At 59.9% G+C, this 24,282-nt stretch overlaps 3 protein-coding genes across 7 annotated transcripts; 2 read left to right on the top strand and 1 right to left on the bottom strand.

Moving 5' to 3' along the window:
- The first annotated feature begins 3,634 nt into the window (after window positions 1–3,634).
- On the top strand, window positions 3,635–5,911 carry LOC133077772 (basic proline-rich protein-like). The gene is made up of 2 exons (XM_061172525.1): window positions 3,635–4,531; window positions 5,795–5,911. Exons 1-2 carry the CDS (start codon window positions 3,635–3,637, stop codon window positions 5,909–5,911), a joined length of 1,014 nt encoding a protein of 337 aa, XP_061028508.1.
- CNOT3 (CCR4-NOT transcription complex subunit 3) lies at window positions 3,694–20,865 on the top strand. Of its 5 annotated transcripts, none has more exons than XM_061173770.1 (18): window positions 3,694–3,950; window positions 9,195–9,269; window positions 9,386–9,453; window positions 9,720–9,794; window positions 9,909–9,998; window positions 10,225–10,353; window positions 10,450–10,545; window positions 11,734–11,956; window positions 12,049–12,182; window positions 12,658–12,714; window positions 14,086–14,425; window positions 14,504–14,627; window positions 15,506–15,704; window positions 17,587–17,686; window positions 17,777–17,975; window positions 18,175–18,307; window positions 18,983–19,108; window positions 20,442–20,865. In XM_061173770.1, exons 2-18 carry the CDS (start codon window positions 9,245–9,247, stop codon window positions 20,586–20,588), a joined length of 2,265 nt encoding a protein of 754 aa, XP_061029753.1. In that variant the 5' UTR covers window positions 3,694–3,950; window positions 9,195–9,244; the 3' UTR covers window positions 20,589–20,865. The 5 variants fall into 5 exon arrangements, with proteins under 5 accessions (XP_061029753.1, XP_061029755.1, XP_061029754.1 ...); XM_061173772.1 differs by having other exon boundaries at window positions 20,490–20,865; XM_061173771.1 differs by having other exon boundaries at window positions 11,737–11,956.
- Window positions 20,823–24,240, bottom strand: LENG1 (leukocyte receptor cluster member 1). Its single transcript, XM_061173907.1, has 4 exons — window positions 23,843–24,240; window positions 22,684–22,866; window positions 21,775–22,031; window positions 20,823–21,117 (listed from the first exon to the last, which is right to left on the bottom strand). The coding sequence occupies exons 1-4, from the start codon at window positions 23,972–23,974 to the stop codon at window positions 20,904–20,906; spliced, it is 786 nt and encodes a 261-aa protein (XP_061029890.1). The 5' UTR covers window positions 23,975–24,240; the 3' UTR covers window positions 20,823–20,903.
- Window positions 24,241–24,282: the final 42 nt, after the last annotated feature.

Raw genomic sequence — 24,282 nt, forward strand, 5'->3', positions numbered from 1 at the left:
CTGGGTGGTCGTGGCATCTCATGCAGTTGGCCTCTGCCGCCTTCCAAGCCTCCACACTTCAACCACCAGGCGCACCTGTGAGGACATAAAAGATGCCCAGGAAGCACTTAGCACTGGGCTCACCGTCAGGGCCCCACGACGGGGCACTTTTGTTATTCTGTCCAGTGTTTGCTGAGGACTCCCCCTCCCACCCTGGTGTGCCAAGCCCCGGCGGGGTGGGGCAGACAGGTGCCCAGCCCTGGCAGGGACTCAGGGCTATGGAAGTTCCTGCCAGGTAAGGAGAGTGCCGTGCCGCCAGGGGTAGCCTACCCCGTGCTGGGAGATGGGCTTCACAGCTGCTCACTTACCTGCACGGTCAGCACTTCTCTTAATTACCCAGGAGGACCAGCCCCGGGGGAGCGATGCCTCTCTAGCTTGAGCTTTCTCCCTGGGTCTCTTTCTGGCTCACTGGGTCCTATCTGAGATCTCTCTCTTTCTGTTCCTCTCTCTGGGACTCCCCCATCACCACTAGGGGCTCTGTGTGTGTCTCCGGTCCCCAGTCCCTCCCTCAGCCCAGGGCTCTGTCTCTGGACCTCAGAGCCCCTCTCTGAATCTCTCCCCTCCCTCACATGAAAAGAGTCTGCACACCAGGGAGGTTCTTTCCAAAGGCCAGATTACCCCAGGTCACATAACTGTTTCCCCAGATTTATCCCTGAACTTTAGGTCCGCCTTGCTTAAAAGTGATGACCTTTGCTGATGTCTGTCTCTGGGGGTGCCAGGGAAGGGCCGTCTGTCCGCAACTCTTCAGAGTCCCCATCTCCCCTGGCCAGACTGAATCAAACGGTGGAGGGTGAATCTCAAGAAGGAATCGGAGTCACCTGGCCCTGCAGTCCCGAATACTCTTAGAGTTTCTCCAAGTTCCATATGCCTCAGAATTGCCTGGAAGGACTGTTAAAACGGGTTACAGGGCTTCCCCGGTGGCGCAGTGGTTAAGAATCCGCCTGCCAATGCAGGGGACACGGGTTCGAGCCCTGGTCTGGGAAGATCCCACATGCCAGGGAGCAACTAAGCCCGTGCGCCACAACGACTGAGCCTGTGCTCTAGAGCCCACAAGCCACAACTACTGAGCCCGCGCACCTAGAGCCTGTGCTCCGCAACAAGAGAAGCCACCCAATGAGAAGCCCGCACACCACAACGAAGAGTAGCCCCCGCTCGCCGCAACCAGAGAAAGCCCGCGCACAGCAACGAAGACCCAACTCAGCCAAAAATAAATAAATAAATAAATTTATTAAAAAAAAAAAAAAAAAAAACGGGTTACAGGGCCCGGGTTTCCGATTCAGTTGGTCTACGGTGGGGCTCAAAAACGCGACTTTCTAACAACTTCCCAGGTGGTGTTTATGCTGCTGATGCAGGGACCACACTTTGAAAACCACTGCTCTAGAAAATCCTCTTATCAGATTAGTGGCATGTTGGAATCATCTCAGGAATTTTCATTACGAATGTCTGGTTCCCATCCTGAGAAACCCTTATTTAATCAGTCTAGGGCAAGGCCTGGGTATCTGGATTTTTTTTAAGCCCCCAGGTGATTCTCACATGCAACCAAATTTGAGAACCGCTGCTGTGGACCCTTGCTACTCAAAGTATGGACTGTGGACCGTCAGCACCGCCTGGTAATCTGTTAGAAAAGCAGGATCTGGGACCTCCTGAATCAGAATCTGCATTTGACAAATCCCCAGGTGATTCCTGAGAAACCTAAAAGGCCCTGCTCCATCCAGGGACCACACTTTGTTGTTTTTGTTTGTTTGTTTTAGGTGAAGTATAGTTGATTTACAACAGGGACCACACTTTGAATAACAAGGGTCTTCTGGACCAATATTTCTTAAACTCTAACAAGGGACTTCCCTGGTGGTCCAGTGGATAAGACTCCGTGCTCCCAATGCAGGGGGCCTGAGTTTGATCCCTTGTCAAGGAACTAGATCCCATGTGCATGCCGCAACTAAGAGTTCACATGCCACAACTAAGTAGCTGGCGAGCCGCAACTAAGGAGACCGCCTGCCGCAACTAAGACCTGGTGCAACCAAATAAATAAATAAATATTTTTTTAAAAACCCAAAAAACCTCTAATGATCACCCAGGAAGTTTATAAAAATACAGATCCCTAGGCTTCACTCCCCAGATCTGTGTGGGCCTAAGAGCACTGCGTTTTTACAAGCATTGCCTGCCTTGCCACGGGCGATTCTGATGCAGTTCTCACTTGCATTTCCCTTGGATTTATCTTACTTTCCTCCACCTAGAGGAGATGGGCAGAAATGACTGCCCATCTTGACTGTGTGACCCAGGGCAAATGCCTCCTGGTTTGCCAAAGCACCAGTGCCTAGCAAGTTTCAACCACAAGTCATTCCCCATATTCATCCAGGTATTCATTCAGCAAACGGTTACTGAGTGCATCTTGCTGCTAAGCGCTGGGGATGCAAAAATCCGGAGGGGGAGATTCAAATAATTAAGAAAATGACAGTATACATGCAAAAGTAAATCCGAACGAACAGGGCTCACGTGAGCACTCAGCACGGGAGGTCAGGGAAGTTTTCCCGCTAGAAAAGACCACTGAGCTGAGATCTGAAGGACCAGTAGGCGTTAGGAGGCAGCCGTGGGAGGGGAACAGGGACTCTCATCTGTACCTTCTGCGGCGTCCTCACAACACCAGGTAAATGGAGGTGCAGAGGAGAATAACTGTCCCACGGTCACGTAACCACACAGAAGCAGGACAAATACTCCATGCCTCCATGGCGCTTCCCAACCAATTCAGCTATGCGTGATGCCAGTGACTTGGGGCATCGTCTCCTGCTTCCTTCCTTTTCTTCCTTCCTCTGTGTCTCAAAGATATGCCAAACACAGGCACTTGGAGAAAGACTGTGCAGCTCACAGACAGGGACCGGCCTGCCCGGCCAGGACCCAAGGGAGGTGGAAAGATGCGCCCAGGTTCCAAGCCTGCCTGCTACGCCCCGTTTCACACGCCTTAGGAGCGGTTACCGCCCACTCGCCAAACTATTGGACACTCTGGGAGGAACGATAACAGGGCCAACGAAGAAGAGGGGTGGACCCTCTTTCCCGGCTCCTCCCTACCAGCCATGGGGCTGTCTTCATTGGCAGATGACTTCAGCCCGGCCCCCGCTTTGAAGGCACCTGTCTTTCTCCCATTAGGTACGCGGCCTCTAACGCCCACTCTCCATGCCTTCCTCCGCTTTCCCCACCCACTTCCTGGACCAGCCAATGACTTCAGGGCAGAATTCCCCCCCCCCCCCCACGACCAATTGAAAACGGCTCCAAACTTGACGGACGACTTCCCGCCCCTGATCAGCCTAGCTCCTCCCCCCTGCCAATTGGCTTACGAGAAGGGGGCGGGTGTATCCAATCAGCACGACACAGGTCTCTGGATTGACGCACGAGTCCTCGCGCTGGCGTGTTGTGCCCCGAGGCGGGAGGAGGCGGAGGAGCGGGGAAGAAAACCTGAGCCAATCCTAGCAGCCCGCGCAGGAGGCCAATCGAACGCCGCGCCTTGGAGAGATTGCCCAATCGGCGAGAGGGGGCCGGCCGCATCCCCGCCAAGAACCAATAGAGCGCACCCGAGGGGCAAGAGCGACGTGCGGCCGGAGCAATGACAGGCCTATATTTGGGGCTCGGGGGCGGGTCGGCGCCAGAGACGAGAAGAGAGGAGGGGAGGCCTCCTCCGCCGCCGCCATCTTGGACCGGGCCCGGTCAGCTTCCGCGGAGCCATCGGCAGACGCCGCGGCCTCCCTTGAGCCCCGACCCCCGTCGTCAGAACAACCCCGGGCCCACTTCCCCCCACCCCACTTCCGCTTCGCGCCGCTATCGCGATAGCGCCCGGACCCGGGGCGCGAGAAAAAGGCGGCGGGCGCTCGCCTCCCCCGCCTGTCGCGATACGCTCCTCAGCGGCGGCGCCAGCTCCTGTGGTGAGAGCGTCAGGCTCGACTGGGCCGGACCCCTTCCCCTCCTCCCCCGGCGCCGTTGGCCGCCTTCCCCGCCGCCTCCCGCCCCTGCGACCCCGCCGCCTGTCGCGATATGGCCGCCCCCGGCGCGGCGCCCCCGCCACCGCGCGGCCCCGGCGCTTGCCGTCGGCCCGGAGGTGCGCGGCTCCCCCGCCCCCGCTCCCTCCTCCACGCCCCTCGGCGGCGCCCGGGGGTCCTCCCGCGACCCCGGCCCCGCGCGGCGTCCGCGTCGGGCCCCCGTGGGGTGTGAGGGTGCGAGGTGCCCGCCCCTCTCCGCGTCGGTATTGGCTCCTCGCTGGAAGGATGGAGGCGCCTTGGCCGCAGGTGCCCGCCCTCTCGGGGCTCAGGTGCCTGCCCCCCTCGGCAGCAGCCCCTGTGCTTGGGGGGCGGTCTCCGGGCGAGGCTGCCCCCTTCGCGTGGGTGTGGGGCTGCGAGTCCCCTGGTTGAGGACCCCCGTGGGGAGAGGGGGTCAGCCTTCCCGGGGCCAGCGCTCCTCTCTCCGCTCCCCTCCCACCGTGGGCGCCACTCTCCTCTTTGGGGATGGGGTGGGGGATGAACTCCCCTGGAGTGAAGATGCCACCTCCAGGAGTTGGAGCCTCAGCCCAAGTTTCCGCCTCTGTAGTGAAAAGTCCCCCGGGTCTAAGGCTTCCACATCCCACAGCCCAGGCCTTCCGCCTTGGAGAGTCAGGATTGTCCCTGGCGTTACCCGCTCAGGCCTCAGCTCTTACTCCCTGGGTCTGGGTATCGGCCTCTGGCTTGTTGCATGTGAGCTCTGCCTGGATCCAGACTCTGCCCACCCCCCTCCCGGTGTGGGCTTCCTCTCGATGTCACTCCCGCCTCGGGGTCCTTTTGGTGGGGCTGTTGAGCTCCCCTGGGTCTCAGGTACCTGGTTCTCTCTTGGTGGCACCTCCCAGGTTCCCGCTTTCTCCACGTTGTTAATGATCTCCTGTTGTGGGCAGCGCCAGCACCCCTGTGTCTAAGCAGGACCTGCCTCTTAGCTCAGGGGCTGTCACCTCCCCCGAGGTTGATGCTCCTGTCCTTTCGGCACTGTTGTTTTTGACATCTTCCGCCACTGCCCTCACCGTGTCGGCTGTCGCTTCCCTCAGTCTGAGGCTTCTATCTACACTCACATCAGTTCCTGCACTGGGGTGTCGTCTTTCCAGGGGTCAAGGACCCCACCCCCTCGGTGCTCCTCCAGGGCTCCTCATTGTGGGTGTGTGAGCTTCCCGGCACTAGGGAACCCTCTTGGTGTAACAGTCGTGGAACCAGGGCTCATCCCTACCCGTACCCACCCTGCTAGAAGCCCGTAGGAGTGTAGGACTTTTTAAAAAAGATCTGAGGTTCTCGTACTGTGAGGTGTGGGGTTTGGGGGCTGGAGTGGTGCCTTTTTCCAGGACAAGGAGCCTCTCGGTGTTGCCTCCTCCAGGGGTAAGGTTCCTGCCTGTATTGGCCACTCTTGGATTTGAGGTGTCTCTGCCTTTCTGTGTGTCCCCTCCTGTGGGACTGAGGACCCTCTCAGGTGTTGGTGCCCAGGGCTAATGCTTCAGCCCCTGCTTGTGATGTCCCACTGGGTGGGACTGGGCTTCTGCCCTCTCCTGAGGCACAGGTTCCTTGACGTGGGGGTGTGAGATGCCCGAGACTTGCGGGGGCGACCCCACTGTTGTCAGCTTGCCCAGGACTGAAGATTCCTCTGGTGTAACCTTTCCAAGGCGGGATTTCCAGTCCCCCACCCTTGGTACTGGGCCTCGCAGTGGGGAGATAACCTCCTCCGCCCCAGGACCTAATACGTCCACCTTCCGGCCTCTCAGGTCTCTGTGTGCCAGCGTCAGCAGCCTCCCAAGTTGAGGATGGCCTTCCAGCATCGCTTCCCAGCAGGTCCGATCTCCTCTCCCCGTGGCGCCAGGCCGCTCTGTATCGGCCCGTGACAGCCCCCAGGATCAGGGACCGCTTGGCTCAGTTCCCCAGGACTAAGCTTTCTGCTCCCCCTGCCCTACTCCTCGTCAGGCCTCTTTGTGTGGCAGTGTCATCTCCCCTGAGGTGACGTTTTGGGCTCTTTGTTCCTTTTAGCCCCTCACTTCATGGTGTTGGCTCTTGTGGGTCTGGCACTCTGCTCGCCCTACCCACCCCCTCAGTGTAGGCTCCTTACTCGTGGGGATGTGCCTTCTTCTCGGACGGAGTCTTTTGGTTAAGTCTCCGGGGCCAAGGTTCCCAGATTCCTCGGAGCCCTTTGAGACTCCACGCGGTGAGAACGCCAGGTCCTCTCTCCCCGAGATGCCTGCCTGTCTCGGAGTGGGCCTGCCGTGGTTCCCGTCCCTGGAGCATCTTGGTGGACCCTCCCAGAGCGGTGGGGCTCCCAGCCCTCTAAGCACGGGACTCTTCTGTGAGGGCACCTCTGCTTCAGGACTCAGGCTCCAGCCTCCTTTCTGGTCCTTTGCTGGGGATCTCAGGTCCAGGCACCCTCTTGCTGTGGGCTTTTTCTGTGGAGAGGGCTTGTTGTCTCTGCCGCTGAGACTTGCTCACTGTAGGACCCAGTCTGTCGAGGGGGGCTAGTACCTGGGCCCGGCGTACTTGCCCTTCTCTGGAGGAGCTGCCTTCCTCAGGGCAGGTCTCCCGGTCTCAGCTGTTGCCCACTTTGAGGTTCTGTCGGAAACATCACTCCCCCGGCTGGGGCTCTTGTTCCCTTGGCACCTTGCTTCCGACTCCTTCGGGACTTCCTGCTGCCACCGTCTGTTGCCCCCTCTGGAGGGTATCAACTCCTCAGCTGGGCTGGGTGTCCCAGCCCACTCAGTGAGGGGACTTGGAGAAAGCCTCCCCTCTCTAAAGCGTGCAGTGCCTTGTTTAGGGGTGTAAGCTGGGTGTCCTGTCCCTCTGGGCTGGAGCACCCGGCCGTGCCCAGCATTGGGCTCCTGGGACGGAGGCCGGGAGTATAAGCGCCTGTCTAAGCTTCCTGTACCCACCCCACACCCCTGGGCAGTAAGAGGCTTTTCAGCGTTGGGGTGTTGGAGCGAAGACTCTCCTCTGCACACCTCAGTGTTGGGGACCAGGCCCTTGTGTGAGCTCCTGATCAAAGGCGCTTGCCCCACCTCAGTTTGAGTCCCTTCTGTGCAACTCTCTCCTGAATCCTTTTTCTGGCCGCTTCGCCTTCCTGGAGCTGGAATTTCCCGTGTTGGGATTGGGCCCCACCTTGGCATGTCAGGCAGCCCTGGGCCAAGGGTGCTGCCATTCCTCTTGCTTGCTCCTTTACGGGGGAAATCCACGCTCCCCCGAGTCAAAGGTCTGCCGTCACGCAAAGTGGGTCCCTGTCGAGGACGCTGCTCTGAGGTTGAGGGCCAGCCCCGTCACGTGGGCTTCTGGTTCTGAGGCGTGCTCTCTGATACCCTGTGCCACCGGTAGCTGCTAGCCACGTGTGATTTAAATTTCAGCTAGTTAGCAGAAAAATTTTTCATTCCATTCTGTGTTGCACTAGCCACGTTTGGAGCTGTCGAGCATTCAGTGGCACAGATATAGAACGTTTCTGTCACTGTGGAAAGTTCCGTTGGGCCGGACTCTTCTTTGCGTTCCCTTCCCAGTGGGTGGAGGCCCTCTTGCTGTGACTTCCCTCTGGGTTAAGGCTCTGAGTCCTCCGTGTAGGGCTCTTGCTGCCTGGGCAGTTGGGGCTGCTCTGGGGCACCCTGCCCTAGGCCTGTAGAGTGGGCACTCCCCAGATCTCAGGAAGCCATGCTTTTCAGTAGAGGCCCCCTTGCTGGGAGCGGGGAGCTCCTGCAGCACAGGCATAGCCCTCCCTCCCCAAGGCTCCCCATCTCCCCTGGTCTTGGTGTCGGGCCCTAAGGTGCCGCTTCCCCCTGGGCGAAAGCTTCTGGTGACTCCCCTTTGACCTCAGTCCCCTCTGGGTTGCATGTAACTTCCTTTAGGATGGAGGTGCCCATGTCTCTAAGTATTGGGTGCTTGTCTGAGGGTTTATGTTTCCCTGAGTCTACATTGCCAGTGCACTTGACGTGTAATTCCTTCGTGTGTGCCGATATGATAGCTCCCGCACAGCTCGGGTTCCCTTCCATCCTCTCACCTTTGTAGGAGTTCTCTTCTGCTCTTCTCTCCAGTGGTGCTTTCTGCCCCCACACCTCGAACCCTTTTTGGTATTACCCTCTGTGGGTTAGGAGTATTATCTCCTTTGGTTTAAGGATCCTTCTCTGGAGTAAACTTGTCAGAGGTCTAAAGTTCTCTTCTACTTGGGATCCAGCCATGTCTGTGTGGGTGGGTTTAGCTTTCACAGTTGTAGGCATCTTCCGTGTCCCCCCACTGCACTTCCCCTTTGTTCCTTACAACTGATACACGTATAAATGGTATTGGGCCCTTCTCCATAGGATGCAAAATTCTTTGTCTCCTGACTTGTCTGAGGAGTAACCTTTCCCTGTGTTAGGATTCTGGTCACCTGTGTGCTTGACTTCTCTGTGGGAATTGTGGTCTTCAGGTCTAAGGCCTTTGTCCCTAGCAGGCAGCTGTGTGCTGCATGATATTTTCCTGCTCTAAAAAATCCTTTTGAGTAACATCTGGGGAGAAAGTGTTCCATGCTCTAGGAGTTTTCCATTTCCTGGGCCAGAGGCACACAAAAAGTATATCTTATTTATTTATTTATGTATTTATTTATTTTTGGCCGCCTTGGGTCTTCATTGCTGCGCGCGGGCTTTTTCTCTAGTTGGAGCGAGCGGGGGCTACTCTTTGTTGTGGTGCGCGGGCTTCTCACTGCGGTGGCTTCTCTTGTTGCGGAGCACGGGCTCTAGGTGCACAGGCTTCAGTAGTTGTGGCGCACGGGCTTCGGTAGTTGTGGCTCACGGGCTCTAGAGCACAGTCTCAGTAGTTGTGGCTCACGGGCTTAGTTGCTCCACGGCATGTGGGATCTTCCTGGACCAGGGCTCGAACCCGTGTCCCCTGCATTGGCAGGCAGGTTCTCAACCACTGCGCCACCAGGGAAGTCCCAAAAAGTATATCTATTTCCTTCTTTCAGCAAACTTCCAGAGTCCTTTTATGGACCAGACCCTGTGCTGGGCAGTCAAGGCAGCATAAGGAGAACTGGGCCCAGTCTCTGTCATCAGATAGTAAATGCATCTTCCCCTTTCCATCCCATGCACCCTGTTCCCAGCCTCGTTCATGTCTCTGGGTTTGGACCAGCCAGGGAGTAAACGTGTATGCCTTCCCAATCTCTCCCGGCAGCGTCCTTCTCCAAGAGAGTATGAAGAGAGCGCGCCTGTAGGGCAGGGAAGATGGCGGACAAGCGCAAACTCCAAGGTACTCGGTCCACTGCCCGCTGCCTGTGTGGCCACGCGCTCACTCTCCTCGCAACTCCTCTTTGGATCCCTGCTGCCTTGGCAGGACGCTAACAGCCTTCCTTCCTCCCTGGCCAGGTGAGATTGACCGCTGCCTCAAGAAGGTGTCCGAGGGCGTGGAGCAGTTTGAAGATATTTGGCAGAAGGTACAGGGGCTGGCCCCTAAAAATCTGGGTGGGTCTCTAGGGAGGAGAGAACAGGACAAAGTTGAGGAGTTCCTGAGTGTCAACCAGGGAGAGGGCCTGCATGTCCAGGTGCCAAGGACCTCAGAGAAGCAACTCTGAGATGGATTGGTCCTGGGGGGTTGTCCCCAGAGTCCCCGGCCCACAGAGAGAGACTGGAGTTTTACCACTGGAGTGGGCAGTAGGGCAGTCAGAACCACACAAACTCCTGGATTCTCTCCATCCCTCAGCTCCACAATGCAGCCAACGCGAACCAGAAAGAAAAGTATGAGGCTGATCTAAAGAAGGAGATTAAGAAGCTTCAAGTGAGGGGGCTGGGGGCCCGGACTCCTGTGTCCTGAGGGCGGGGGGAACAGGGAGAGGAGGGGGTGGGGGCCTCGGCGCCCGGGTCCTGAGTGTCTTGCTGTTCCCACCTCCAGCGGCTGAGGGACCAGATCAAGACTTGGGTAGCATCCAATGAGATCAAGGACAAGAGGCAGCTTATAGACAACCGCAAGCTCATTGAGACGGTAGGAGCCCAGAGTCTGCTACCTGAGAGGTGGTGGTGGGGGGGTCGGATTCCTGGGTCCCCTGAGGTCCTGAGAAGAGTGAGGTCTCTGCACCTGGGGAGGGTGGGAGGCGAAGGGCTGGGAACCTGAGAGTGGGGCTCCTGGGCCTCCGGTTTGAGTGTCCACTGGCCCTGAGTCAGCTGCTCTCCCACCTTCGGGAGCCCCCTTCCAACTGTGCTCTCCACAGCAAATGGAACGGTTCAAAGTTGTGGAGCGAGAGACCAAGACCAAAGCCTATAGCAAGGAGGGCCTGGGCCTGGCACAGAAGGTGGACCCTGCCCAGAAGGAAAAGGAGGAGGTCGGCCAGTGGCTCACGGTGAGTCAAGGTAGAGGAGGAGGTGACCTGGGGCCCGGACCCTGGCTGTATGAGAGGACTCTGGCTGACCGCTTGCCTTTCCCCTCCCACCCCCAGAATACCATCGACACCCTAAACATGCAGGTGGACCAGTTTGAGAGTGAAGTGGAGTCACTGTCGGTGCAAACACGCAAGAAGAAGGGCGACAAGGATGTGAGTGGGGGGCCCCTGTGCCCAGAGGACAGAGATGGGCTGGCGATCAGGAGAGGCCGGCTCTCCGGCGTGTGGGAGTCGGGGCCTGGGCTCCTGAGGCAGACAGGGCCGGCAGCTGGGGTTAGGGGGTCAAGGGGTGGGATGGGGAGGGCTTAGCAGCTGACTGGAGGGTGGGGTGTGCAGGGAACAGGTGAGGCAGACTCCAGGGTCCCACCTGGGTGTCTGGGTAAACATTGGGGCCGACAAGAAGAGGAGCGCTTTGGGGGAAGATGCTGAGCTCTGCTTGGGTCGCAGAGTAAGTGTGAGACCTGAGGGACAGCCAGGGCAGGGAGAGTAAGGAGCTGCAGCTGTGGCCTCACAGTACCTAGAGGGCCCGGGTCCTAAGGAGAGGACAGCAGGTGTGGACAAGGGCGGGCATGGAGGAGTGGCTCATTTAGCCTCAGGAGAAGGGTGGTCCGAGGCAAAGCCAGGGCTCAGGACCCAGATTGCAGAAAGCCGGGGTTGTGGGTCCGAGTTCATAGGACTGCAGACCGTCTCTGCCTATTGACACAGGAAGTACGGGGGACAGAGAGCTGGCTCCTCGGGAAGCTGGGGGCGGCGCTGTGCCAGAGTTGGGTGTCTGAGACTGAGGGGTCTGGAACCGTGGGCTTGGAGGGAGGTCCTTGCAGACAGGAGGGATTTGGAACTGGGGCTAGGATGTCAAATCCTAAAGGGAGTGGGGCCTTGGGAGGGAGCCTGGGAGACAGGCCTCTGAATCTGGGCTTCCTCTTAGGGACACGTGGATGGGGGTGGGGGTCATGGTGATGACAGATGCTCAGAGTTATAAACAACAAGCTTCCCCCAAACGGGGATTGCCATTATTACTGTTAGAGCAAGACAGGGGCGGCTGTGCTCCTGTATTCCAGAAGGTGGTCGGAGCTGGTGGGCGGGCTGGGCAGTCAGGCGGGGTGCAGATCGGGCCACGTTGTAGGGGAGACGCCGGGATCCCTGGCTCCTTCAGCACTTTCCAGGGATGTCGGGGTGGGAGGAGCCGCGGGATCCCTGAGGGATCAAGGCGGGCAGACCCCGGAGGGGCTGGAGTGGGGCCTCTGGGTCCGCACCAGGGTCAGGGACTGAGGACGGGTTCTGTGGGGGCAGGAGGGGCAGGGCAGGCCCTGCAGCCCCTGAGCCTGGCCCTGGGCTCGCCAGCAGAAGCAGGACCGGATCGAGGGCCTGAAGCGGCACATCGAGAAGCACCGCTACCACGTGCGCATGCTGGAGACCATCCTGCGCATGCTGGACAACGACTCCATCCTCGTGGACGCCATCCGCAAGATCAAGGACGACGTCGAGTACTACGTGGACTCGTCCCAGGACCCCGACTTCGAGGAGAACGAGTTCCTCTACGACGACCTGGACCTCGAGGACATCCGTGAGGCCCGGCCTTGGCCTGCGGGCGAAGGGCGGGGGAGGCCGGGGCGGGGGGGCGTCCCCACCGGCTCACACCCCCTCCACGCCCCACAGCACAGGCGCTGGTCGCCACCTCCCCGCCCAGCCACAGTCACATGGAGGATGAGATCTTCAACCAGTCAAGCAGCACGCCCACCTCGACCACCTCCAGCTCGCCCATCCCGCCCAGCCCGGCCAACTGCACCACGGTGAGGCCTGTGGGTCTGAGTCTCCAAGGAGGGCACAGGGGGCGGGGGCTGAGGAAATGTCCTGCAGGAGGGGAACCTCGGTATCCAGGGTCTGGGCCCCAAGGGCTGTAGATTGCCGATAGGGTGGTTAGGGCCACACGTGGGTCCTGGGTGTGGAGGAGGGAGGCTGGTGCCTGGGGTGCCGAGGAGGCTGGGCCACTGGACACCTGGGAAGGGATGGAGGGTTGGATTCTCGAAGGAGAGCAGGTTCCTGGACCCTTAAGAGCCTGGCACGTGGTGCTGGCCCCCAGAAGACAAGCAGCCTAAGGAGCAGGGTTTAGGTGGGTTCCCCAGTGAGACGAAGGTCACAGGGGCTTGAACAGCTCTGGGGCTGGAAGGTAGGTCAGCTGGGTTCAGATCCGGGGGTTCGGAGATTGGCGTCTCTGTCAGGTCCTTAGAGACACACAGGTTTCTGACTGCACCTCTCAAACCTCAGGAAAACTCTGAAGATGACAAGAAGAGGGGACGCTCGACAGATAGTGAAATCAGCCAGGTGGGTCCGATGGGCGTCGGACGTTGATGGGCCCAGCACTCGCTCATTCGCTGGTTTCCAGAGGCTTACTGAAGCCTGAGTATGGCCCCCATGCTGGGCTTTGGGGACGCGGTGGGTCAGGCTGCCCTGAGGGAGGCCTGCAGTACTGATGGGCAGGCAGACAGGTGCGTGGCTGGTGCTGTGGTCGGGAGGTGCTTCTTGGGAGGGGCGTCTGCCCTGGGCATTAGAGGAAGATACATTCCCGTGTGGGGCAGCGGCAGGAGGCATAGGCCAGTCGTGGTGGACGTGCAAGTGTGGAGAGGTGAGCCCAGCCAGGTCCGCTGGGCTGACCGCGAGCGCAGGACCTTAGATTGTCAGGCTGAGGGGCCCACACCGGGTGGACCAGCTCTGAAAGGGCCCAACAAGCCCCAGAAATGATAGGTCAAAAACCACACAGGTTTCTTTTCTTGGGCGCGCTCTGGGCCTTGGCTGCGCAGACGGTGTACGTCACAAGTTTCCAAGAGGAGAAGTGCCTCTGAGAGTTTTTTTCTCCTTAGTGAACCCTGTGGATTCTGCTCACGTCTCCCAGGGCAGCAGCACACTTTAGGAAATGCTGCTGCACCGGAATGCTATCTTTAGGCAGGAGGAAAGTGAGCCTGAAAGCCCTCTGTGGGCTCATCGGAGGGCTGGTCCCGAGGGAGACCCTGAGGGCGGAGTTGATGAGGCTGGTATGGGACCCGGGTGACCATGCGTGGTGTTGGGAAGGAGTTGGTCGCAAGTCCTGCTTGGTGCGGAGTGAGCGTGAGGTGCCCGTGGGGCCTCAGGATGGGTCCAGGAAGCAGTGAGGACGGCAGCTGGGTCGGCTTGAGAGGGCTGGTCAGCAGCTCAGCTGCGGGCTGTCATGGGCACGTTACCCCACGTGCTTTGTGGGGTATTGGTCATTAACGGCCCCTTGAGTTGCTTTTGGGACCCTTTAAGTGACATTCAGAATTACTATCCTATTTTCAGCTGTTCTCTCTTCTCCCCTTGGACTTCTGGCTGGGTCCAGCTACCCTCATACTGAGGACAGTGATGTGTTTCCCACGACTCCCCTGTCATCAGGTGGATGGGTTTCTCTTACACCCAAGTGGTGTCTCAGATCCCTGTGGGACGTCGTGGGGATGTCCAGGCAGGACGTGGCAAGCTGGATGCAGGCTAGAAGTGCACGAGTGTTGTGCGCATGAAGGTGGAGGGTGAAGCCGTGAGGGCGAATGGGGGGGGCCACCTGGGTCCCCAGGGGGGGCAGCAAGGCCAGCACCGAGGATGGAGCCTTGTTCCGGGGAGGGGTGTGCGGGAGGCTGGCGAGACCTGCGGCCCACTGGGTCCTGACCCTCTCCTCCCTCCCACCTGCAGTCTCCAGCCAAAAACGGCTCCAAGCCTGTCCACAGCAGCCAGCACCCTCAGTCCCCAGCTGTGCCGCCAAGCTACCCCTCCGGCCCCCCGCCCGCCGCCTCTGCCCTGAGCACCGCCCCTGGCAACAACGGGGCCCCCGCCCCGGCAGCACCCCCAAGCGCCCTGGGCGCCAAGGCCAGCCCAGCTCCCAGCCACAACTCGGGCACGCCCGCCCCCTACGCCCAGGCCGTGGCCCCGCCAGCTCCCAGTGGGCCCAGCCCCGCGCAGCCCCGGCCCCCCAGCGTGCAGCCCGGCGGCGGTGGCGGTGGCGGAGGCGGAGGCAAGCAGAACGGCGCCACCAGTAAGTGGGAGGCGGCCGGGAGGGGGGGTCCCGGGGTGGCTGCCGCAGGCCCCTTTCAGCCCCTCTTCCTTCCCCCAGGTTACAGCTCAGTAGTGGCAGACAGCCCGGCAGAGGTGGCTCTCAGCAGCGGCGGGGGCAGCAGTGCCAACAGCCAGGCCCTGGGCCCCCCGTCTGGCCCCCACAACCCACCTCCCAGCACCTCGTGAGTGTCCAGCCTCGGGCAGGGCTGGGGACAGGCAGCCTTTGGCCCGAGGAGGCACGGGGCCGCCCCCACGGTCGCCACACGGTGCAGATACGGGCCCTGCCCTTGCCGGTGGGGGCTTCCCCCAGAGCTCTCTCCCACCCGCTTAGGTGCTGTGTCCCGACTGCTTCCCAGCTGGGGTATCGTATACGTGTGTCCCCCAGCTCTGCCCTAGAACATTCCTCGCCTAAGTGGGATTGTTCTCAGAGCCCCCTGGTGACGCGTTGGGACGCTCTGGCTCTCCCTTTCCTGCAGGCGTCTTGTGCCCTCCCGCCTCCTCCCGTGTCTGTGTCCTGCCCCAGGGCCTCCTCACTCCGTCAGGGGGCTCAGTGTCCACTTCTCGCAGGGAAGGGTCCCAGTCGTCCTTCCTCTCCCCGGCCACCCCTCCAGATCTTAGGTCAGACCGTTTCCCAGAAGAGTGGCCCAAGAGAGAGCTCAGCCTCCTCTGTGGGACGTGGGGCAGACCTCCCCGGGTGCCTCACCCCTGGGCTCTAGGTGGGCTGCTCTGTTGTGTGGTTGTTTCCCACCCCCTCCTACACGGGCCACTGCGTGTAGGAAGTGGTCCCACCTGCTTCCTAGAGAACGTTTAGCCGTGTGGTCTCTGGGAGCGTCCTGAGAATGCTTGTTCCCACCCCCACGGCTCTTCTTCACTGGGAAGGGATCGCGAGGAGCGGGCCCCCCTTCGCCCAGAGCTGCTCTCCTGTCTGCATCCCTCAGCTGGCCCTGTTTTCTGTGCATTCTCCCTCTTTGACTCCTTCCCCCGATCACCCAAGTCTTCCTGTCCGTCCCGCCCTTGGGGACCCTCCTCTGAGCCTCCAACCCTTTGTACCCCTCCCCAGGAAGGAACCCAATGCGACAGCCCCAACGGGGGCTGGGGGCGTGGCCCCAGGCTCAGGGAACAACTCGGGGGGACCCAGTCTCCTGGTGCCACTACCTGTGAACCCTCCCAGCTCCCCGACACCCAGCTTCAGCGAGGCCAAGGCGGCCGGCGCCCTGCTCAATGGACCTCCACAGTTCAGCGCTGCCCCGGAGATCAAGGTGGGCCCCGCACGTCCCCGGCGGGCCCCGAGCCTCTCTGTCCTGGCCCTGTGTCTCCACTGCAGACGGTCGCTGCCCCCTGGCTCCAGGTCTCTACCTGCCATCTCCACCTCCAGCCCTCGCTGTGTCGCTCCGGCTTCTCTCCCCTGGCACACCTGCACGCTCACGTCATCTCCGGGCTTCTCTGCCACCCCCCACCTGGGTCTCTGTCCCTCTGGGTACTTGCCTTGCTCCTGATTGTACTTGCTTGCTCACTCCCCGGGTGTCCACTGTCATTGCCCTGCTTCCAGCCCTCGGTCATTTCTCCCCATAAGACGTATTACTTCACATGGCCCACCATCCAGAGCTCACCGCCCTCTTCCCTTCTACAAAAACATTTAAGTCCAGAAAACACTTGACGTCTGCTCTGAGCCACTTTGTGCTGGGTAAATGTAGCCACTTCCCACCTTCCGTACAGGGAGCAGAGTGGGACTGTATGGCGGGCGTGTCTGGGTGGGGTGGGGGCCGGGGTGCTGTGGACCCAGGTGCGTGCATCTGACTTAACCTGGGGAGGCAGCCCAGCAAGGTTTCTGAGGTGGAACCGGGGCCAGGTCGTGTGGGGTCACAGCGGCAGGCGGGGCTGACGGGGAGAAGTGGCTCTCCCCGGCTGGAGTTCTACGAGGGGCTGATGCCAGAGCTGTAGTTAGAAGGCTGGGAAGCAGGGTTCAGCGGAGGCGAGAGGAACGGGGTGCAGGCTGGCTGCAGGGCCAGAGTCTGAAAGGGCAGCAGCAGGACGTGGGTTGACCGTCTGGGGCAGTGAGTTTTGGGATTTATTTTGGGTTTTTTGTTTGTTTTTTTGGCCGCGCCACACGGCTTGCAGGGTCTTAGTTCCCCGACCAGGGATTGAACCTGGGCCCTCCGCAGTGAAAGTGCGGAGTCCTAAGCACTGGACCGCCAGGGAAGTCCCTGGGCCAGTGTGTTTTAACTTCACTTCTGCAGGAGGCAGAAGGGGCCCCACTGTCAGGGTCCAAGCCCTGCATTGCCTCCTGTACCTGCCTTCATCTGGAAAGTGGAAGTAATCGCAGTCACTCCTCAAATATGATAGGATGCTTGGGAATAGTCCTCATAAAGCTCTCAGGATAGTTTCCGGCTCCGAATGAGCACCCAAAGTTTAGAAACACAACGGACAGGAAATGCAGTGTATGCGTTTTTCTGGGGGAAAACACGAGCCTTGAGATTCTCAAAACCGGTCCACCACTTTTTTTTTTTTTTTAAGTTACTGGGTGAGTGATGGGGAGTGGTGGAAAGGTTTTGAGTAGAAAAATGACAGAGAAAGACATGGCTGGAAAGGTCCCTCTGGGGCCTGTGAGAACAGGACGGTGTGGGCCGTGAAGGTCTGGGCGGCAGAGGATAGGCCCGCAGTGCAGGTGCCTCCGAGGGAAGAGAGGCCTCGGTGACTGAAGGGCGTGGGGAGTGGGGTGGTGAGAGGAGTGGAAGGCGACTGCCAGTGGCCAGCGGTGGCCGCGGAGAGGGGCAGGGGTCTTAGTGGCGCACGTGGGGCAGCCGGCAGCGGGCGGGCTCCTCCCAGCGTGTAGGCGCGCAGACGAGTGGGAGCTGCTGCTGGTTCCGTGACGGCGGTGGCGCTCGGGCTCTCCGCTGGTGTGTGACTGTCGCGGGGCTGCACAGCAGGGTCCACACGTGCTAGGCGCCCCTCTGTCGGTGGACACTTGGTCGTGTCCAGGTTTTCTCCCCGCCGTTAGGTGCTGCAGTGGACGCGCTCTTACACTAACGGCCTTGGCTTAGCTGAAGCCCCACCGGAGCAGGCGAGGGTGCCGGGGCCCACGAGGACCCAGTGCCAGCCCTCGGCCCTGGACCTCAGGCCAGGCACCTCTTCCCTCCCCAGGCTCCTGAGCCCCTGAGCTCTTTGAAGTCCATGGCGGAGCGGGCAGCCATCAGCTCTGGCATCGAGGACCCCGTCCCCACGCTGCACCTGACTGAGCGAGGTGAGCGTCCGGGGGTGGGGCGGGCCGTCCAGGAGGGGCTGGACGCACCAGCCTCACCGCTCGCCGGCCCCACCTCTGCCCTCCCCGCAGACATCATCCTGAGCAGCACGTCAGCTCCCCCGGCCTCGGCCCAGCCGGCCCTGCAGCTGTCGGAGGTGAACATACCGCTGTCGCTGGGTGTGTGTCCCCTGGGGCCTGTGCCCCTCACCAAGGAGCAGCTCTACCAGCAGGCCATGGAAGAGGCCGCCTGGCACCACATGCCCCACCCCTCAGACTCTGAGCGTATCCGGTGAGGGGCCACGCGGGGTGGGTGCGGGCCCCTGAGTCCGAGGGAGCCTTGACCTGGGCTCCCCACAGGACGCAGGGACTGAGGCGGTAATGCTGGGTGATGTGGTGCCTGAGACGCTCCCTTTGATCCACGAGAGGAGAGAAGGCAGGGAGGCCGGGGGCTGCCGCCCACCGGCACTGACCGTCCCGTCCCCCCACAGGCAGTACCTCCCCCGGAACCCCTGCCCGACGCCCCCCTACCACCACCAGATGCCGCCCCCGCACTCGGACACCGTGGAGTTCTACCAGCGGCTGTCGACCGAGACGCTCTTCTTCATCTTCTACTATCTGGAGGTACAGCAGGGCCCCCGGGGCAGCCTCGGGCCCCCCGGCTTCGCCGCCACCGCCGCTGTCCCCCCTCGGGCTGGAGGGGTGAGGTGGGTGCCCCACTGCGGCCAGCGGGACCGCACCCCTCCCCCTCCCCCAGTCCTGCCCCCCCCCCCCCACCAAACCAGACCCCTCCCTGTCCCCACTCCAGTGCTGAGGTGTCAGGTCAGTTGAGGCTGAGGGCTGGGTTGGTCTAGCGCAGCACCCAGGGAGCCCAGCCCCACGGTGCCCGCCCCGATGACTCTCACTGTGCCGGCGCGCTGCTCGCTGGCACGTACTCGGGCCTCCCTGGGGACCGCTAGGGAACTGTCCAGCCTCTGCGTGACCCAGTGAGTCACCAGTGACCCCCTCCCTCATCCAGCCTGAGAAAGTTTCTAAACTGCCTCCTCTCAGCTCTCGTCACGATTAGTTTCTCTTCCTTCTCAAAGCTTCTCTGAAAGCAATTTCCACCTCCCGTCTCATTTTCCTTCTCCTGACCAGCATTGGTACGTTTTGTGCCCCAGCCCACCCGTACTTGGATTGTCCAGCCCAACCTCGGTCTGTGGCGGGGCCTGGGGTCAGCCCTGTCGCCCTGCCCCGTCCACCTGGCCCCCACCCAGTTGCGAGGCCCCCTGATCCCCCGTTCCATCCTTCCTTCCCCAGGGCACTAAGGCACAGTACCTGGCAGCCAAGGCCCTAAAGAAGCAGTCATGGCGATTCCACACCAAGTACATGATGTGGTTCCAGAGGCACGAGGAGCCCAAGACCATCACTGACGAGTTCGAGCAGGTGAGGGCCCCTCCCTGTGCCCCGTCCACTCTGGTCCCGCTGGCTGAGTCCGGGTAGAGTCCCCACTCCACACGCAGACTGGCAGCCCTGCTGCCTGCTCCCTTTGCCACCACCTTCAGCCAGCTCGGCCCCTCAGGCCGTCTGCCCTGCCTGGGACGCCGTCCTCTTCCTTCCTCACTGGCCAACTCGCGGTCAGCCGAGAGGTCCCAGCCTCCATGTCCTTCCTCAGAGGAGCCTTCCCCAGGCACACACACAGCCTGTGCCTCCGCCCCTCCTCTGGCACGGTGGGGGGATGTGGTGTCTCCCACCCAAGACCATGGGCTGCACTGCACGGGGACCTTGACAGTCCCCAGCACCCAGCAGAGCAGGGGCTCAGCAAACACGGATGGGGAAGCTCTTTTGTTGTTCTCGTAATTGATTGATTGGGATCTCCCACTTCTTGCAAAACACTCTGGAGCCAGACTACCTGGTTTGGAACCCAGCTCTAGCTGGTGACCGTGGACACTTCACTTGAACATCCATCTGTCTCTATTTCCTTATCTGTAAAAACGGGGTAACAGCACCTACCTTTATGCAGTTGTTATGAGGATTAAATGAGTTAATAACGTGTAAGTACTAAATGGTGCCTGCTATGTAGTGTCATGGGCGTACTGTACTTTATTTCAGCTTTCAGTTGGTATGTTCCACAGTGGTTTTTTCCCACCAGATCTTTACCTGATGTCAAGCACTGAACAAGGGCCTTGTCCTCAGGGAACTCAGTCTCCTCCCCTCCATTCCTTCAGGTTCTTTGAAGCATTTCCACCATTCATTCAGAACCCGGCCCCATTCCCACTGTGTCTTCTTGGACACTACCTACAGACGTCCTGTCCCCTCCCGGTTTGGCCCAAAGTAATCCTCTAAGTCAGTCAGTGTATTTCCAGGCATCAGTCCTTCAGAAGTTCCCACACCACCGCTGTTGCCAATAAAACGTCTGTCCTGGCAGCGTGCCTGGATGTAGACTCCAAGCCTGTTCCATGGCCTCAGGGGTTTTGTGAAGACTAAACCCTAGGACATACATCACGTACTCAGCACGTGATCAGTGCTCGGAAAGCCACAGCCATCGAGAGAAGCAATAGGATGCTTGGCACACGTGCCCGGGGTCGAGGCCCGGCTCTGGCGTGTGACCTCCCTGCGCCTCCCTCTGCTTCCTCTGAAGCGGGAGTGATGATAACGTTTCCCACCTGAGAAGAGCCTTGTGAGGGTGGAGTGAGACGGCGTGTGCATGCAGGGCAGTTGGCCTGGTGCCTGGCTCATCCGTGGCCCTAAGACCTGTCCCTCTGTCGGTCTGACCCAGATCCCCGACCACCTCGTCCACTCACTGACCGCCTTCTCCCCCGGCCAGGGCACCTACATCTACTTTGACTACGAGAAGTGGGGCCAGCGGAAGAAGGAAGGCTTCACCTTTGAGTACCGCTACCTGGAGGACCGGGACCTCCAGTGACACCGGCCCCTCCCTCCACCCCTCCCTCCCCCCGCATGCTGATTCCCTGCCCAGGTGAGGGCCCTGCCCTGGAAGACTGGGGGGCGGCCCCAGGCCACAGGGCAGCCCCCTCCCCCAGGAAGCAGGGAGGGGGCCGGGAGGCTTTCTCTTCCTCTCAGCCCCACCCTGGGGGCCCGGGGGCGAGGGCTGCCCCCTCCTCCCCTCCCCAGTGAGGGACATTTTTTGGTAAACCTATTTTCATTTTGGAAAATATTTATGAATAAATAGTTTTATATGACGGCTGGCAGCAGCGGCCTCTCCTGTACCCCCTCAGAGTCAGTGAGCCAGGGGGCGTTCCTGCTGGCGGGGGCGCCGGGCCAGCTGGGGGTTGAACTGGGAGTTGTACCGCCTCCGCCGATCGTCCGCCTCTTCTGGCTGATCCTCCTGGGCTGCCGTGCCTCCAACCCGGGCCAGCAGGGCCTCTGCCCGAGCCCTCTCGGCCGCTTCCCGCCGGAGACGTTCAGCTCGAAGCTGGTCCAGGGATGGGGGTCTGGGAGGAGACGAGAGTCGGTTCAGGAAGCTGGTAGCCCCAGGAGGCCCCGCCCTCCCCCAGTGTCCTCTGGGAGGGAAGGAGACTGGTGCTGGGACCCTGAAGCTGGCCTCGCCACCTCTAGAGGCGGGTGCCCCTCCACCACTAAGCGGCTGTACGGCACTGAGCACAGACTGGCCCTCCCCATTCCCTCATCTGTGGGAGAAAGGAGACGGGTCGGTATAGCCGATCTACACTCAGGGGTCTGCATCCTAGGGACACAAACCTGCTTTAACTCTAGCCCCATGGTTCTCACACTCTGGTCTCAAAAACTGAACCTCAGAGAGCTTTGTTTCAGTGGATTTTATCTGTCAATATCTTGCATATACAAAATGAGAAATCTTAACACAAGCGAATGTTCCACCAGCCACATCAGTGGTGTCGTCTCATATCATGTAGCCTCTGGGAACCCCGAGAACAAGAGTGAAAAAGTTAAACGATGTTATGAAAATAGGCTTGACTTCGCAGACCCCGTGAAGGGGTGTCAGGACCCCTGGGGTCCCTGGACCACGTGTTGAGAACACGTATCTAGACCCCAGAGCCCTCCCATCCCAACCAGAGAGCGCGTCCATGGTGCCCGCATGGCCATGGCCAAGCCCCAAGGCCCAGGCTCCTTACTCTTTGGGTCGTTTCTCAGGCCCCTCCTTTTCCTTTCTGCTGTGACTGCCATTGTCACCACTGTGCTTTCTCTTCCCCAAATGTTTCTGCATCTCCCACAGAGGGTCCAGGCGGTTCTTGATCTTCTCATCTGGTCCTGGACCAGACAGGGAGCCGCCCCGCCTTGGGGGGAGCTGGTACCAAGGGAGCTGAGTCTGGGCTTCCGCTGCACTCTGGCCCAGGTACGTCAGGATGCCCAGAGCCTTCTCTTGCCTCTCCTGAGGAAGACAGAAAATGTGGAAGTGAGAATGTCAAGTGTGTCTCCTCTTGGGGAGCCCAGGGACACCCAAGGTTCCCGAGGCAGAACCAGACATTGAGCCAAAAGGCCTGTCATGAGCCAACTCTGCCAGGTGCTGGGGACACAACAGACCAGCACGTGTGGGGCTCCTGCTCTGGGGGCACAATGGCAGCTTCAGAAACAACAAGCACAGGAAGGAGGGGACAGGGCGGAGCTGCTTTAGGTCAGGGTTCAAAGGCATCTTTGGGGAGACAACTGAGAAAAACCTGAGAGAAGCAGGCAAGGAAGAGGAGTGACAGGCGGGGGGAGGAGGCACGTTCAGAGTTCGATGGGAAATCCCTGAGAGCAGGTGAGTGACAGGAGCTGATTTACATTTAAAAGCCCCTTAACACTTCCCAAATACCTATAGGCTCTGGACAGCAGGTGAGAGACCTGAGAGGTCTGTACCTAGCTGCCGGCAATAACCAACACCTCTTAAGTGCTATGTTTTGGTACTGTTCTGAATTCCCTACATTAGCTTGTTTAATCCCCACCATATCCCTAAACACTCCTTAGTCACACCTGACGGGCAAGGTGCTCCCCTTCCCCCAGCTCCACCCGTGACTCTGACGAAGAGGGCAAGACCGACTTACTTTCTCTCGTCGCTTCTCTTCCTCGTACTCTTTATTGCCTCTGCTCACCCCCTTCCCTTCTTCCAGCAGCTCTCGAAACAGATCCACAGGGCCAGAGCTGCTTGGGGCTCCTGCTGCTGCTGCTTCAGCCGCAGGTAGTGAGTTCTGATGCCTGGCTTTCTTCCGTAGGAATTCTGTCCGGGCCTGGGGGAAAAGAAAGGTATAGGCAGAACATTCAGAACCTAGATGTGACTCAAGAAACTGTGAGCCTGGTGCTGACCACAGAAAACCGCAGGCCCTGGTGCTGGGGGCTGCAAAGGAAGGGAGCAGGGGCGCTGGGAGCCCAGAAGAGGCACCTATCTCAGCCTGCAGAGAGGGTGGGGGAATGAGGCAACGCCTGGGTTTGTAAGCTACCTTTCAAACAGTAAACCAGGGGGGTTCCCAATCTCGAGTGACACAGTAAAAACAGCTACGAAGGCAGCCAATTCGTGTATTAGGACAGGTGATCTGAATTCCAGGCAGGGCTCCACGTCACTATCCCCAGTCGATTTGCAATCTCTACTGATAAATGTGAATTTTAAAAACCCTGACTACCTCCCGGCCAGTGTTGACAATCAGATTAGCCAAAGGACAGAAAGCCAGGTGTAAACCAAACAGGTTAGGAGTTATAAAGAGAGCCTCTGGTGTTTGCGTGTGGGCAGCGGTGCAGGCAAAAGGCTCGCCCGACAGAGCGGAACTAGCTTGTTCCACTGTCATTTCGCTGTGTCTTCCTCTCTGAAGCCATCTCACTTCTCTGCACAATGGAAATGACAGCCTCTCTAAGAACGAACAGTGCTTGACAGATTTGGTAAGTCAAGCGCTCTGCACGGGGCGAGCATACAGTAGGCGCTTACTAAATAGTGAGTTTGTGCAGGTAAACTAAAAAGTGGTCCGAGTTTCCTTGAATTGTCCAGGGCTTCGTTTATTCATGAGCTCCTACTCTAGGAGTGGGGACAACCAAGACCAGGGAGAGTTCGAGGTGGGATCCGCAAAAGACCGCACACGCTTCCAGGGAGCCCGGCCCCTAATTCCGCACGATGTGCATTGCGCCTGCGCGCCGTCCCACTCCCCACTTCCGGTCCCTCCCGAGGCGCCTGGGCGCTCCGCCCCAGAGCCTCGCCCGGCCGGACTGGGAGCTTACCTCTTGCTGAGCGAGCAGCACCCTCCGCTCACGCTCTTTCTCCTCCTCCCGGGCTTGGGCCTCGTCACGCCGCACACGGGCGACATTGTCCTTGTTCCGGACGTGCCAGCTCTTCTTGGGTAAGATATTCATGGCGCCGTAGCTGTCCACGGACTGGCAGGCCCGCCTTCTAGCACTTCAGATTGGCGAGAGGATGGCCCCTCCCTGTCTCGGCCATGGATTGGTCCTGGACTATTTGGCACGCCCCTCTGGGTCTGTAGCGAAAGTTGATTGGCTGAGACGCCCACCTCCCATCGCCCGGAATTGCGCGTGGTGCCGCCTAGCGACCGCCTCTTATCAAGATTCTGAGTCAATCACAAGTGTCCCCGCCCGGACGCTACTGAACGCGGCCTCTGATTGGCTGGCACTCCCGCCAGGTCCTCTCGCGGAAGAGCCCGCCG

Source organism: Eubalaena glacialis, chromosome 18 (genome assembly GCF_028564815.1).
Source record: "Eubalaena glacialis isolate mEubGla1 chromosome 18, mEubGla1.1.hap2.+ XY, whole genome shotgun sequence".
Lineage (NCBI taxonomy): Eukaryota > Metazoa > Chordata > Mammalia > Artiodactyla > Balaenidae > Eubalaena > Eubalaena glacialis.

Excerpts from the sequence above, each read along its gene's own strand:
- LOC133077772 (XM_061172525.1), top strand. The coding sequence starts at position 3,635 with ATGACAGGCCTATATTTGGGGCTCGGGGGCGGGTCGGCGCCAGAGACG. Across the intron at positions 4,532-5,794 it reads CTCTCCTCTTTGGGGATGGG|GTCTCTGTGTGCCAGCGTCA; the intron begins GTGGGGGATGAA and ends CCGGCCTCTCAG.
- CNOT3 (XM_061173770.1), top strand. The coding sequence starts at position 9,245 with ATGGCGGACAAGCGCAAACTCCAAG. Across the intron at positions 9,270-9,385 it reads GGACAAGCGCAAACTCCAAG|GTGAGATTGACCGCTGCCTC; the intron begins GTACTCGGTCCA and ends CTCCCTGGCCAG. Across the intron at positions 17,687-17,776 it reads GCTGCACCTGACTGAGCGAG|ACATCATCCTGAGCAGCACG; the intron begins GTGAGCGTCCGG and ends CCCTCCCCGCAG.
- LENG1 (XM_061173907.1), bottom strand. The coding sequence starts at position 23,974 with ATGAATATCTTACCCAAGAAGAGCTGGCACGTCCGGAACAAGGACAAT. Across the intron at positions 22,867-23,842 it reads TGCTGCTCGCTCAGCAAGAG|GCCCGGACAGAATTCCTACG; the intron begins GTAAGCTCCCAG and ends CTTTTCCCCCAG. Across the intron at positions 22,032-22,683 it reads AAGAGAAGCGACGAGAGAAA|GAGAGGCAAGAGAAGGCTCT; the intron begins GTAAGTCGGTCT and ends TGTCTTCCTCAG.